Source organism: Sceloporus occidentalis, unplaced genomic scaffold (assembly GCF_023333645.1).
Source record: "Sceloporus occidentalis isolate IW3139 unplaced genomic scaffold, rSceOcc1.0.p SCAF_165, whole genome shotgun sequence".
NCBI classification, from domain to species: Eukaryota; Metazoa; Chordata; class Lepidosauria; order Squamata; family Phrynosomatidae; genus Sceloporus; species Sceloporus occidentalis.
Genome location: NW_028317145.1, coordinates 587,134 through 602,921, shown reverse-complemented (window position 1 = coordinate 602,921; position 15,788 = coordinate 587,134). Strand labels below are relative to the sequence as shown.

The 15,788-nt window shown below is 43.0% G+C and overlaps 1 protein-coding gene across 1 annotated transcript; it reads right to left on the bottom strand.

Annotated features, from left to right (window-relative positions):
• Positions 1-2,109: 2,109 nt before the first annotated feature.
• On the bottom strand, positions 2,110-15,784 carry LOC149279455 (lysophosphatidylserine lipase ABHD12-like). Its single transcript, XM_089501164.1, has 14 exons — positions 15,741-15,784; positions 15,053-15,193; positions 12,451-12,578; positions 12,266-12,368; positions 11,858-11,977; positions 11,627-11,657; positions 11,298-11,343; positions 10,954-11,083; positions 10,542-10,579; positions 9,574-9,588; positions 3,661-3,728; positions 3,439-3,521; positions 2,698-2,776; positions 2,110-2,397 (listed from the first exon to the last, which is right to left on the bottom strand). Exons 1-14 carry the CDS (start codon positions 15,782-15,784, stop codon positions 2,110-2,112), a joined length of 1,314 nt encoding a protein of 437 aa, XP_089357290.1.
• Positions 15,785-15,788: the final 4 nt, after the last annotated feature.

Below are 15,788 nucleotides of genomic sequence, written 5' to 3'. Positions count from 1 at the left end.
AGCAAATAAATAGAATCTCACCAACAGCCAAGACTTGGTCTTATGTGTTTTCCATCGTTCTGAGTAAGAGTCGGTAAGCTTGTAGCACTGACGAGCGTTCCAGCCGTCATAAGCACTTTATTGAAAGGGGCCACTCGGCTATTACGTGCATCAGTGACCTGCAGAATTCCCGACCCCCCCCCCCCCCCCCCCTCCCAGTTCCTAGGATCGCAGGAGATATATTTGGCTGAATACATCGCGTGCAAGAGCGCAATGTAATTACTGACCACTCCAGCACTGGCTTTTGAGGAGAGAACTAATAAGACCGCTAGTGTGCATGTACAGAAAGCTCTTCGGTGGATTTGGAGTGTTTTCCTTCCATTGGCTGGAGACAAAAATTAGTCTGATAGTAGGACCATGGTGGGGATGGCACTGCAGCTTCTCCCAAAAAAAAAACCAACTTTCTTTATATGTGGAATTTAAGTAATGTCTTGCGGATCTTTAATTTTTTTTTTGTTTGCACCCTTGGCGTTTCATGGTTAGGCAGTAAATTAATGTGTGATAGAACACAACACTCGAGGGGTTCAATGCTAACTGAATGCTGAACAACCTTAATGCATTTTAGTAAGACTGACAGGAATAGACTGTATAGGATCTGATGGGTTCAGAACTAGTCAACTGTATGTGAAGCAAATATAGACTCATAACAAATACTGTTTTTGTGGGGAGTTTTTTAATCTCCGTCCCAAATAACACATTTTACATGTTCAAATGTCACAAAGTTAAAAAATATACAGTACATGCAAGGACTGGATCTTCACAAGAAATGGTTATCAGATGGCATTTAAGAAAGCCCTGTAAAAAGCAGAGAATTACATTCAAGTATGTCTGCATATAAAGTCTGAATTATGTACACTTTTCTAGAAAGTCACCAAATATTCTAAATATATCATAGATTGTGCTTGAAAATGGCAGATGATGATGACCCAACCTAGATCAGGAACTTTATTCCCTTTTTTAATACATGTGATTTTGTGCTCTAGAGTCAACTTTCCTTATTCTGGAAAGCTACTTCCTCTAGGTAAGGCAATACCTGGAAATGTGTGTTCGTCGCTGGTCTTACCTTTTGCGTTTTAGGGTACAGCGCAGAAGGTTTGCACTTCATGATCTAGGAGCAAATAAAAGACCGCCAAACTAAGTGAAATCTACTGTTTTAGTCTAAGCTTGGAGGTCTTTAATTTGCAAAGCAGCCTACGAGCCAGGGCCGGCCCTACAATGGGGCCGACTGGGGCGGGTTTTTTTTGTTTTTTTTTTGAAGCGGAGGAGAGAGAGAGGGGCACCGAGTGATTTTCGCTTACCCGCTCGGCGCCCCTCTCTCTCTCCTCTGCGGCGAGTTTACCTGTTCGGTCTCGGTGCCGGCTTGTAATGCAGAGCGCCGGAAGTGAACCGAATTTCCGGCGCTCAGCATTACAAGCCGGCACCGTGGCAACACAGGGAGACTCGCCGCAGGACTGTTTAAGGGTAAGTACCGGGGGGGGGTAGATAATGCCGCCCCCCCCCGGCGTCGGCGGGGGGCGGCATTTTAAACTTCGCCCCAGGCGGCGTTAAGTCTTCGGCCAGCCCTGCTACGAGCCATCACTGAAGGCCAACGCAAAAGCTCTTGGACCGTCAGCGAGCAAACCCCATGTGTCGGCCTGTTCCTTTAGCATCACCAAGGGTAACTTATTGATTTGGGCACTTTTAAATTAATTTGCTGTTCTTTTAAAGGCTTAATACCTCTATTGCAGCTGGTTAAAGCAAATTTAATGTGCGGTTCAGTTCATCTGAGTTACAAGTCATGTTGAACTCTGCCACTTTGCATGAACATCACTGCGACTTCAACAACATGTATGTATTGGCAGCAGCCCAAACCGATGTAAAACTGGTGGTGTGTTAACAATATATGGAGGTCAGTGCCTAGTTGGCCCAGCTCCCAAAGCAAGCTTACGAGGTGTTGCGTTGGGACACAATGTTGTGAAAGTGTAGAATGTGGCTGCACATGTTTAATTTATTGGGGGTTGGCTTTAAAGTTCCTTGGCCAGTTTTATTCACCATCTCTGGTGCCTCCAAAGTTAAGCCTTACATACGTTATCAGGCAGCATTGAAGTGCAATACATCAACGAAGACGAAGAAGAAATCACAAATGCCTTTTACTAAGGTTTTAAGTAAATAAACATGCTTAGTTTTATCATAACGCTGAGATACACTGTATTTTAATCCATTCAAACTGTTAAATACGATCAGAGACACTACGTACCATATTATTCCTGGTAGCTCGGGATCCTTATAGATAAACTTATGTTTGTAGCCATGTTCAGCAGGATATAAAACCAGTTTAACCTCCCTAGAATGTGGGGATGTTAGGGCGATTTCATGCAGCTGTGGAAGAATAAAAGTGTGAAGGTACAAATAATGTTAAATATAGTCTCTTAAATGTGCCCAGTGTGCGTAGATTTGGACAAAATACTTAAAAATTGCATCCGTTGGAGTTACAGTGAAAAGTCTCCTTTCCCTGCTTTCGCAGCAACAGTTTTTGTCCCCATTCCCTCCAATTGCATTAAATACTTTTTTACCAATTTTCCCCTGGAACACAAAGTCCCCCCCCCTCCCCCATACTCAGAGATGAAATTAGTAATTAGTCAATGACTGGACAATAGTTCGTCATAAATGGCACTGTACCTTCTTGGCCATTGATGATGGCACAACCTGGTCATCTTCTGCATGCAGGATTAGCAGGGGGCTGGACATTATTTTAACGCTGCAATAAACATACAAAGCAATACCATAAACCATTGTACAAAATCGGAAAGAGCCACAGCTGGGTTTTTTGCCTTCTTTTGGATCCACAGCAAGAAATAAACAGATATGGGAAAGGCTGAACTTGATGGACGCATGTAACTATGTAATTGTAAACTAATACATAAAGTCTTGGGGTCAACAGATGCTGCTAAAAAACTAAACATGTAGTATGGACAGTGTTGACTGACGGGTTTGTAGTCGGACGTGTGAGTTCCGTGTCACTGATTTTATTATTCATTACGATCCCTGGAAGTTTCTCCTTTAAGAAGAAATGCTATTAAGTGACTTTAACTCATTGACTAAACTTCACATTATGCAGGAAACGCTTAGTATATAAGGATTAGCCCTTCATAATGCATAGTGAAGTTGGGCCACTCAGATCCCAACGCTCCTGTAAACTCACACGTTAGTGAAATAAACCCAAAGTAATGTATGGGGGAAACTAATTTAAAATGCTAAAAGGTTATAGGAAATTAATTGTTTACTTTATTTGTTTTTTTCACATAAGCTTGCCTTTAGGACAATGTTTTACCAAAGTCACTCCCATGATCATAATGACAAAACAAATGCAAAGAGACTCCTTTCTAAAAATGTAGATTTGGAAAGAACAGGAAGACTTACTTTTGGTCATTGGGAAACACGTTATTGCTCAAAGCAAAGGTGTCCAGGAAAAAGTATTCAAACCCTGGGAAAATGTGGTATATCTATAAAAAGGTACAAAAAATATCACATAACTTCAGTATTTGCCAATCTGAATGGTTTAAGGTGAGGGAATGGCTTTGGTCATCACTCATGGGAACGAGTGGTTCTGCCATGATGGGGAATCTTCCGCCATCTACATACCTTCCCAAAGGGATGATAAGCTCCAGCCTCACGGATATTGGTGTAAGGTGCTTCCAGAATAACCCCATCTGGTGCATTCCCTAAAATTGGGAACCACTGAATAATTATGCATGAAAATAAGCCATTTGAAAGGATCTGTTGATGTTGGCCAAAGACAAAGTAGTACCATTTACAGTAAGAGATGGGATAAGGCTGATGGAAATAGATACAGGCTTATTAAAGAGTACTCAAAGATGCTCTGTATGAAACAGTACTTGCTCTGTCAGACAGAATATGGCAGTGGGATAATATTAGGGTACAGTCACTACATCACATTCTACCCAAGAAAATACCAAGTGCCATCCTCTTTGGAAATGTACAAAGCCTGTATCCGGATGCCGGTCAGAGCAATTATGTAGCCAGCCAAAAAAGCATGTGATTTTTTGGCAAAAACTTAAGGTCCGCGGTGTACATTTTTTTTCACGTTTTAAGCAATATCTGTTGTCTCATGTAGCTTACAAACCAGGCCTTACATACCACTCCTTTTAACTGTAATCATAACAAGCTGAACTCGGAAGCTGCAGCGGAGGCTTCTCTGCATGCCTGGGGCATATACCTCTGTACGAAAATGGGTTTTACCCCAGATCAGTGCAAAAGCAAGACCACTTTAATATTTAAGGAAAAGTATAAATTGTACTGAATTACAGATACAAATTACATGCAGACAATGTAAGAACCTTATAAATAACATTTTCCCTGCCATCCCAGGTGACACTGATGAGAGACTCCTCCTCTGTACCTGAGATAGGTCAGGACGCAAAAGGTTAAAAGGCCCCTCCCCTCCTAGCACCCTCTGTGTTTTTTCCTGCCCTACATCAGATATGGAGGACTAGTCTCCCGTTTGTTGTTTTTTTATACGGCTCTAGGTTGAGCCGGTTCTCCCTGGGCTAAGCCCCCCTGGGTGGGGGATACCTTCACCATAGCCAGATGGCTGGTGCCGCGCTGCCCCGCGCTTACTCACCTTTGCTGGAGCGGTTGTCCCTCCGGCTCCCTCTCCTCCGCTCTCGCTGCTACCGGCTTCTGCAGAAACCGCTGGTGCCTTCAGTGTTCTTAGACACCGTGGTCTCGGCATTTTTCAAGATGGCGTCGCTGCTTCTTCCGGCAAGGGTTTCTAGGCATATCCTGTATGCGCTCCTAGCCTCGTTTTCATCCCAATTCAAAATTTTGGCGCCAGATTTGCTGCTGTTGCAGCTTGTAGCCTGATATGGAGCTATTTAAGCGGTGTGGTGAGTTGATGATTGATTATTGTATGTTTCTGCCGGTGCTGTTGTATCTTATTTTGATTATGTCTGCTACAGATAATACTGATCCTCCCTCTGTTGAGGATAGACCCAAAAAGGCTGTAGTTAAAACCAAGCATGCGCAGTGTTCTGGTTGTCACAAGCCTCTGCAGGATTCCAAGAAAAAGCTCTGTTCCGCCTGCCTGAAGTCCGTTGCGAATTCTGAAGCCTCTGGTGGGAGACAGTTTTTGGCCTGGCTTAAGGAGGAGATGCAGTCCACCAGTCTGTTCCTGCTCCTTCCTACCTTCCGGTGGTACAGGAACCATCTCTCCTGGGTCACCAGCAGTTCTCTGACTCCGAGTTCGATTACCCTGAGGTGGAGGATTATTCATCAGAGGAAGGAGAAATCTGGGAAGAAAGTTCCTTTTTGTTTCCGGTGGAAGAAATTGAGACTCTCATTTCTGTTGTAAAGTCTGCCATGAACTTGGAGAAAACGGCTACACATAAGAAGGATCACTTCTTTTCCAGTTTCTCTAAGCAGTCACCTTCCTTCCCTGTACATCCTGCTTTATCCGAGATCATTAAGCAGGAATGGCATCATCCAGAGAGAAGAGTTAACCTGTCCAGACGGGTGAAACGCCTTTTTCCTTTTGATGAGGACTTTGCCCAATTCTGTGCGGCTCCGCTGGTTTACACCGCAGTGATGAAGGTCTCCAGAAAGACTGCTTTGCCACTGGAGGATGGCTCTCATTTTTCTGACCTCATGGAAAAGAAAGCTGAAGCTGCTGTTAAAAAATCTTTTGAGGCCTACACTGCTGCCTTTAAACATGGGATAGCATCTGCCTCAGTTTCCAGGGCTGTTAAAATCTGGCTGTCTCAGATTGAGGAAGATGTTGCAGCAAAAACGCCTAGAGATGGATTTTCTCTGCGATGCCTCAATTGAAAACTGTGGTGGCCAGATAGGCCTTATGGCTTAAAGCCTGGGTGGCTGACAATACCTCAAAGAATAGGCTTCTTAATATCCCTTTTAAAGGAAGGTCTCTGTTTGGCGAGGAACTGGAGTCCCTGCTTGAGAAAACTACGGAAGACGGCAGTCCTTTCGTCCATACTTTCCAGGCCAGTCCAGAGGCTATGGTTCCCGTTTCTCTCGCCCAGCAAGGGAGCAGGCCTTCCGGGGCAGATTTCATCGTGAAAGGGGTAGACATGACAGGTTCACCTTCCCCAAAGCGGCCCAGGACCCCAAAAGCTTTGCATGACTCCGCCTTCATCCTGGTGGGAGGAAGACTTCGACATTTCGTAGACAATTGGTTCTTCATCACCCAAGATCCCTGGGTGAGATCCATCATATCCCAGGGTTATCGACTACAATTCAAGATCAGGCCTGCGGACCAGTTTTTTATTTCCCACCTTACTCAGAACCTGGAACAGCGGGGATTCCTGTTATCTGCTATCCAACAATTTGCAGATACAAAAGTCCTGATTCCCGTGCACCTGCGGGAGCAGGGTCGGGGGATTTATTCTCAGGTCTTTTTTTGGTCTCATAATAGACCTACGTTTCCTGAACAGTCACCTTCAGTTTCTGAGGTCCAAGATGGAGACAGTAAGATCAGGTCTGGACTCTCTAAACCTCCGAGACTTCATGGTCTCCATAGACCTAAAGGATGCGTATCTTCATGTCCCAATTCACAACAGTTTCTGCGGATAGCTATTCCTTGGGGTTCAAGGATCAGACAGACATTTTCAATTTCAGGCTCTTCCATTTAGCCTGTCACCAGCCCCCAGAGTATTCACAAAGCTCCTTGCAGTGGTGGTGGCCCATTTCAGACGTCAAAGCATTTCAGTCATCCCTTACCTGGAACGATTGGCTGATTCACACTCATTCGGTAGCTCCCCTTCCGTCTCACCTTTCCTGGGTGGTCAATACGTTGCAGGATCTTGGCTGGATTCTGAATTGGGAGAAGTCCAACACAGTTCCTTCTCAACAATTGGTGTTCCTCGGCATTCGCCTGGATTCCTGCTCGGGAAAGCTTTTCTTCCCTCAGCCAAGATCAGCGGGATTTATTCACTAACACACAAGGTGCTTTCTGCACGCAAAAGTCCATTAAGAACATGCATGTCTCTATTGGGCAAGATGACTTCAACAAGGTATGCAGTTCCCTGGGCCCTGGCTCACATGAGGGTTCTTCAGAACCATATTCTTCATCTCCTGGAAGAGAACCCATTCGCCCTGGACAGACTTGTTTGTCAACCTCCGCATGTCAAAATGCCCCTCTCCTGGTGGCTCCAACGAGACACTCTGGCCACAGGAAGATTATGGACTGTGTCATCCAAGGAGCTACTTACCACGGAGGCAAGCATAACAGGCTGGGGAGCCAGGTCTTTGTGAAGAACCATGACTGATCTTCACTGTTATTATTATTATATTTATTTGTACCCTGTTTGGATGTGGCTGCAGCTCTGGCCTTCAAAGAGACAATCCTGTAACTTGGCTGGGGCTCTTAATCAGCCAGCACAGCCCTGTCTGCCCAGATGGCACCCGCACTACAGGGGGGATAACACAAGTGGGGGAAACCCATTGTTCCCTTAATCCCCTCACCTGATACATCTCCTGCATATTGATGGAATTTGTGATGGGATGTGGTTGATGGGATTGGGGGTTGGGTTCGGTGCTCATTGAATTGAGATTGTAATAAAGTGAGTTCTGTTTTAACCTCAAAGCATGAAGTCCTGTCTGATTGAGGGAAGTAATGGTCTGTGATTGCTTTCTTCGGACAGCCACAGCGTGTCTGCTTACTGGGAGAGGGAAGGAGCTGGCGGGTGGATGTGTCCAGTCTGGGGCACAGGTCGATCCGTCAGTCTTTGGTCTTCTGCTACTCAGCTCCTACCCTCAAACTGCCTGGAGCTGCTGGCGGTAGAGAAAGCCCTACATCGCAGGGAACAGCTGCCCATGGCCAAGAACATCCTGCTTCGCTCCGACAATCGGGCAGTAGTCGCCTACATCAACAAGCAAGGAGGTACGAGAAGTCCTCGCCTTCTTCGTTTAGCACTCTGGATTTCCTTTTGGGCAGAATCCCGTCTAATGACTTTGTCCGCTGTTCACCTAAGAGGTACTTTGAATTCCCAAGCCGATTTTCTGAGCAGGACTTCTGTTCAAAGCAACGAAGGGGCTTTGCATCCAGCAGCCTTCCACATGATTGTCCAACGGTGGGGATTGCCCGAGATAGATCTTATGGCCTCCAGGGACAATGCTCAAGTTCCAGCTTTCTTTTCCCTCAATCCTCAGGACCAGCTGCTGGCGGTGGATGCCTTCGCCCAGACTTGGAGTTTCAGCCTCGCCTATGTTTTCCCTGCGTTTCCTCTAATATCCAAGGTTCTGCAGAAAATCAAGACCAACCAGGCGTCTGTTATACTGGTAGCTCCAGACTGGCCGAAGCACGTCTGGTACGTGGACTTAGTCACACTCAGTCACGCACCGCCCCTGCAGCTCCCTGCCTGGAAAGACCTGCTTCACCAGGGTCAGTTCCTTCATCCGAATCCTGCAGTATTTCATCTGATGGCTTGGAGGATTTAACAGGAAATTCTGAGGGCTCAAGGTTTCTCTAATCCAGTTACGGAAACTCTTCTTCTGTCACGGCTAGAGGACCAGCAGTGCAGGAACTTGGTATCATCCACCGGTACAGGAGCAGAGCAGTATACTGGTAGCAGCAGGCAAAAGAGTAGTCGTTACACGGAGCCGAAGTCAGGAGTAGGCGAGGACAGGATAATCAAAAACAAGCCGGGTCAAACACAGGAGATAGACAGGAACGTCAAAAACAAGCCAAGGTCAGAAGCCAAAATCACAAGGTATTTAATAAGCACAGCCAACACGCACAAGGCACTATCACAGGCAATGAGCTAATGCAACAGCCAGGTTTAAATAGACATACTAATTGCATTTCCCGCCCAGCATGAAACGGAGGCTTGGAACGCACAAGGGTAGTTCCTATAAGAGGCCGCATGGTGGCGCGCGTGTACACAGAACCAGAGTCCATGCAGTCTGTGTTCAGGAAACCTGCCAGTGGCTACAGGCGTCGAGGGACAGACAGAAGGTAAGTACCCCGCAGTTACATCTTCGCAGTCGTAAGAAGGTCGCATCCCTCGGATACATTAAAGTGTGGAAGAAGTTTTGTAGCTGGTGTATCTCCAGGAAGATTCTTCCCTCAGACAGTTCACCGGGATCCATTCTGGAATTTTTACAAGTGGGGTTTGACCAAAAGCTTCAACCTTCTACCATCAAGGTCCAGATATCTGCCATCAGTGCTCTACTTGGTTTTGATTTAATTTCTATTCCAGTCGTCAGGCGTTTTTCCAAGGCTATGGTGCGTATTCGTCCTCGCCCTGTCTCCAAGATGGTGCCCTGGGACCTGAACCTTGTCCTTCGCAGGCTCATGTTACCTCTTTTTGAGCCTCTTCATTCCGTTTCCTTACACCTGTTGTCCCTGAAGACGGCCTTCCTGGTGGCCATTACTTCTGCGAGGCGTATTAGTGAACTTCAGGCTCTTTCTATGAAGGATCCATTCCTGCGTTTTTCCGGATAAGGTCGTTCTCTCTTTGCCCCCGGAATTCTCACCCAAAGTACAGACAGCTTTTCACAGGGACCAAGAAACTGTGTTGCCTACATTCTTCCCGTCTCCTCGATCGGCGGAAGAAGAAGCTCTTCATACTTTGGACTTGAAAAGATGTCTTTTGATTTATCTGGAACGTACACGGCCTCTGAGCAAGTCTTCTTGTTTGTTTATAGCCTCTTCTGGTCCCAGTAGAGGTCTTAGCATTTCCAAACTTACAATGGCGAAATGGATTGTGTCAACTATCAGCTTGGCTTACACTGCAGCTGGCGGGGTTTCCCCTCCCGGGATTCGTGCCCCCTCTACCCGCGCAGTTTCCACTTCATGGGCTGAACAATGTCTCAAAGTGGGGAACTCTGAGTACATTTGTACGGCATTATAGACTCGATATAGACTCTTCTTTGTTATATCTCTCATCAGTGTCACTTGGGAGGGCAGGGAAACAGAAAGTTCTACTTACCGAGAGCTTCTTTTCCCTGCCAATCCCTGGTGATACGTTTGGTTCCCTCACTTCCTTTCAATAAATTTTGTTGCATCAGTTATTTTTTTTCCTGTGTGGTCTTTGATATTCACTGAGGGTGCTAGGAGGGGAGGGGCCTCAAACCTTTTGAGTCCTGCCCTATCTCATTAGTGTCACCAGGGATTGGCAGGAAAAAAAAGCTCTCGATAAGTAGAACTTTATGTTTATAAAGTATAGTAAACAAAATTGGGCACTACAGCTGCTCTTCAAAATACCGAACCCCCTCATTATTTTAGCACTTTTTTACTTCCTTTCAGAGGATATCCTATGGACAGAGCCTATGGACAGATCATATGGATTTCATGCAAGATTTCCCATAAAGTAAACTAGGTATTACCTTTTTTAGGCGCAGAATGCAAGTGGGCATGGATTATGTGTCCCCTCCCACCCCCCTTCGCTCCATATTCTGATGATGCTCCATCTACTATTGTGAACGCTCTGCCCACGTCCTATGTCTCTCCCACAACGGTTATATAGATCTGATAAATGTCTACTAACCTTTTTCTTGTAACCTTCTGGCTGCGTTGGTAGCTATTCTGTGTATTGAAAACCAACTTTAAGAATTATAAGTTTAAAGGCATACACAATAAAAAAAAACATACCTACTAATGTTCGATACACCAAGGAACATTCCTTCAGTGGGAGAAATATCCCTAACCCCTAAATCAGCCTTGGAGATAGAGTTAGTTGAGGGACTAATAATCCTGACCCTTAGAGTAAAGTAGGCTACAAGTCAGCAGAAGGAGAACGAAGGCTTCTGTGAGGATATAAGACCAGATAATGTTTACAGGCATAGCTGTGCAACAAAATTCCAGGTGCTCAAGTATTCTTCAGTCATTAGCCAAAACACCCAATAACCTCAAACCAACAAAAAGAATTCAAGCAGCTGAGCTTGGTACCCACAACTTACCCAGTGCCAAGTGAATGTCCCCATAAACATACAGGACTTCCCCGACTACGAGCCTTTACCCACTCATATAAATAGGCAGAATCATTGGTCACTCCTTCCTCACTCGGTTCCCCAGTGGAATCGGCAAAACCTAAAGAGGCAAAAACCAGAGATTACCTAATAATGTTAAATGGGCAAACAGACAAGGAGGGAACAAGGTCAGAAGAAGACAATAACTAGATGCCTATCACCTGTACATCCAAGCCATGTTGCCCTGTAATCGGTTGTGATACCTGGAGCAACCAGAACACATTTAGAAAGTTATATATCTATATATAACACACAGGGTGTGTGGTTTTACTTACCCCTGTAGTCAATGGACAGCACATGGAACCCAGCAGTACTAAGAACCTGTAACATACATAACAGTGAGCTCAGTTAACACGGGACAATCTCTAAAGGCTAATTGTTTTACTCTTAAAACACCTTACAGAATTACATAAAGTGGCAGAACTTTGTTGCACGCACTTCTTTCTTATATGTTAGACTTGTCAATGCCTCATGTTTGCTTACTATAAAATGTGGAATTAGCCAAGAATACATAGAACTGAATTATATTTTGTTTTAGGTTATTTAATGTATAACATATATGAGCAAACAGACTGTGGATAGACATAAAACAGCTACTATTTACCTTTATTAGTTGAACTCTGTGATCTACAGCCCTGTGAAAGACATAAGAAGTATGTTAGGGTTCCATCTTCTTTCTAGGGATATGCAGCCATTCCTTAGGACCTTAAGGGAAATAATTCCTTGGAGACGGCGTGTTAAACAATAATATGAGTAAATGTGCTTTGATGATAATCTGGCTTTAAGAGATTTAGATTGCTTTCATTCCTTGTTAATGGCACGAAACTATAATCACCTTGTCCCCCCATTGCCATGGAGATAAATTATAACTGGGTTATTGTCTGAGAGAGCCGCTTCAAACCAGCCATGGTCCTTTCCCTTTGCCTCTTCCCCTCTGCTGGCTGGCACGGTATGCCTACAACAACAAGAGCACATGAAACGTTATACCTTTGTGTTAACGGTGAATAAACTCATTTATCTTGAAACTAAAAATATTGATAATGACAAAGGCACCACTAACTAAACATATACATCACAGTCACCGGAATAGACCATCTCATGGATGACAAGTGAGAGGACCATGGTGCAGACAACCAAAGTATGGGTGATCGCTGCAGGAGCTGCATCATACAGAATCTGGAGAGAGGGTTAGGCGTGATTCAAACCATATTGTAATATTCTAACATTTTTAAAGTTTGCTCACCAGACTCCGATAGTGATTCCTTCTTCAGGTGTGAGGTAGAAATTGGTGGTGTGATTCAGAACGTCTTCTGGATATCTTGTGTCCACAAAAAATGGGATTCTTACTGGTAATGTAATCAGAATTATTTTGAAAGATGGTATACTACATGTTTCAAACAAGGTTCACGATACAAATCAGATACTTACCCATATTTAAGTAAACTACCTTGGACAGCAATACGGGAAATAGTCTGATGGTGAATGGAGCGCTAATGTAAATGACGAAAAGGACCAATGCAAATTTTTTCAGATAGGAAAACCAGGGTGATGAAGATCTGTAAGAGAACACATTTTACATATCTGTAACAATATAGATCTTTGGCCATCTTTTTGGGAGGTCCACCCAAAAGATCACAATATAACAATTCTTTGAGCTACCCTCACCAGTTAAGCTTGTGAGATTCTATCCCCGAATAAGTTTATGATACCTTCATTCACAGAGTCGCATATATACATCCAGAGGTATTTCCATGTTTTAGTTGCATAATGTGATAGCTAAAAATTTAGGTTTTGTGAATAAAAGTTTATAGAGCATAGAGATTATAGCTAAGCAACTGGCAAGTAATAAAACAAATACAAAATGAATATGAGAGCGGACCGGACTAGATATTAAATCTTTTAAGTTCTCCAGGAAACCGTCATCACAGTCCCCTCAATAAGTGGATAGGATAGATAGATAGATCGATCGATCGATAGATAGATAGATAGATAGATATTGGTACTGGCTACATAACAACACTGATGTGGTTGGTTTGAAGTTGATGTGACTTTAGTTTCTGGGTATGTACTTTACTTTTCATGTTTTACTATTCTTTTGTAGGGATCAAGACAATATTTATCTTGGTGCTCTAATAACGTTTGCATTATTATAAAAAGCAATTTCGGATGAATGACCTAAATGTTTAAAAATCATTGTGGAAACGAGTTAATTCTGATATTTCCAGAGCTCTCTCTCCACTTTACCATTGTTTTATTTTATTGCTTTATGTTTATTTACACCAATGTTAACTTTGCACTTTACCCTGCTTGTAACGGCTCTACAGAACATGTGCTTCAAAAAAAGAATGATAAGAAAATAGTAAAAAAAGAAAAAACATTATGCTAATTGCCATATCTCCACTAGGGGGAGACTAGTGGAAAAGTGTTATTTCATTATATTTACCATTTCTACTGTAACTGGGATATTATCTTTACTCTGATCACATTTAACTGTTAATATTTATACAAAGAAGGTAAGATTACACATTCCAAGTAAAAGTCTGTGTTTACATAAATGGCAAAAATAAAGGTACAGTATAGCATGAAGGTTTAAATCAATAGCAGTTGGCCCAAAGAGAGACTGGACACATAGTGGCTATAAATGGGTTAATTATCTTGCTTATTGGCCTTGAGTTCATATGAGAGCTTCTTAATAGCATATTTCAAACTTTGGGATTTGTACATCGGATATGCCGTACATGAAATTCATCTTTCTACACGCATGAAAGGCCTGTTGTCTTATCGGCCCTGATGCCATAGATAAAGAAAATGATTAAGCAATGTTTATTTTAGTATATTTGTCTGTGCAGGCAGTGGGGCACAAAAACACAACCTGCTTGAGATGCTGGAAACCCTAGAACAGGCCCTACATCAGGGGCCAAAAATCAGGACTGTCCACGTGAGATTGGGACTCTTGGGAGGTATGACATTAAAGGCTACTGTAATTTTAAAGTGGTTTTGTAGCATATTTTTAGTATAAAGGGGAAATAAGGTCCCAGCGCTATACGAACAGGAAAGAGGATGTTGGTTATGACTGCGAGACAAAGGAATCACGTGGCCCAGACCTCACTGACATCTCTTGGTTTCTGTGTTATCCTTTTAAATGCATTACAGTAACGCAATAACTCATTATCTATTATCTATAGAGAAAAACTGTAAGTTGTACATAAAATATCCCTGCGTTATTATAAAATGGAGAGCCGAATGACATTTCTTGATATGTATCCCATATGATTGTATTTCGTGTGCTTCCAAATATTGAGAAGCTATATACAAAGCCCCCCGTTCATGTGTCAGTCTTTAATTAATTGGGTCTAATCAATGAACAATTAGGATTAATTTAAAAATTGTTATGCAGTTCAAATCAATCTGATAAAACTCTGCATTTACAGCGTGCGCAGAGAATTAAAAATAATATTTTGTTCTAGCACCAAAATAATCCATATCACTTGAATGGATTTTACAAACTAATGGAGGAAAGTTTATTCCAAAGGAGGAGAAATGTTAGAACAAGAGGGCATAATCTAAAACTATAGGACCGGCACATTCTATGTTTCTATGTTGCACAAAAGGCTGCCCCCCGTGAATGCATTTTTTTGTTACTTTGCACATAAGTGAAAGCAAATTTAATACGTTCCATTATATTATCTGCAAATAAACACACGTCCATTTTAATGACCGATAATAATGCCACAGCACCGGTCATCCATGGCAGCTCCAAAAAGTGCATTTATGTACCACAATGCCCTGCACAAGAATTGGGGGCCACGAGGGCTAATGTTACATCCCTATAATGTCTAAGCTGAGAGCACATTGCTTTGTAGCTAGTGATATTTCATGATCACTCTGGTGAATCATATATAGGCTCGGTATTGTATACATTGCAGCGTGTAAAGACCGCAGTGCGGGGCAAGGTTCATCTGTACAAAAATAATTTGCAGCCGGCTACTAATTTGTTGTCTTTCAATTCAAAACAAGCGGATTTTCTCACCTCTTCCTACTTTTTGAGGTCTGTGTGGCTGAGGCATCCTTGGAGTCCGACTTTGAACCCTTGCCAGGCAATGGGGTAACAGAACCCCTTTTCTGGGGTGGATCTCGGCGTTTCATGACTTCTTTCTCTGACTGGGATCTCCTATTAAATGACAAAAGAACAGACGCTTACTAGGTCAAAGGAGAGAACATATCCTTACTTCCTCAGTATTTATTGCTTCATAATTAGAGCATAGTTAAGCCTTACACTGCAGTTTGTTTTGCACTTGTAAGGGTTAAGAAGCGAAGTTCGAGCTCTCGGTGTAAAGGTCAGGGCAGCGGCAGACGAGTGTATTAAACTAAAGTCATTAAAACCAATGATTGTACGGATATTTAATGCTCAATTCCAAATGTCTCTTAAAACAAATAATACAAGTATCTGTAAATGTTTTATATTTATGTAAATGTGCTGTTTTGCCAAAATAGAAAAAATATGTTAAATTACTTCAGTTTTTGGGACCTCAGAGATTTCTTCTTCAAATGGAAGAAGTCAAAAGGTATCAGTTTTTACTATATATGTGTTTTTGTGCTGATTTTTTACCATTTCGTCCATTCGTCTGAATAACGAACGAATGAATGCAACATTGGACGAAAGAAAAGACAATCTTCGTTCATTCATTTTAACTACGCTAAGCGGAGGAGACTCTTACCATTTTAATTCAACTTCCTCTACGTATTTATTTCTTATTTCCATTGCA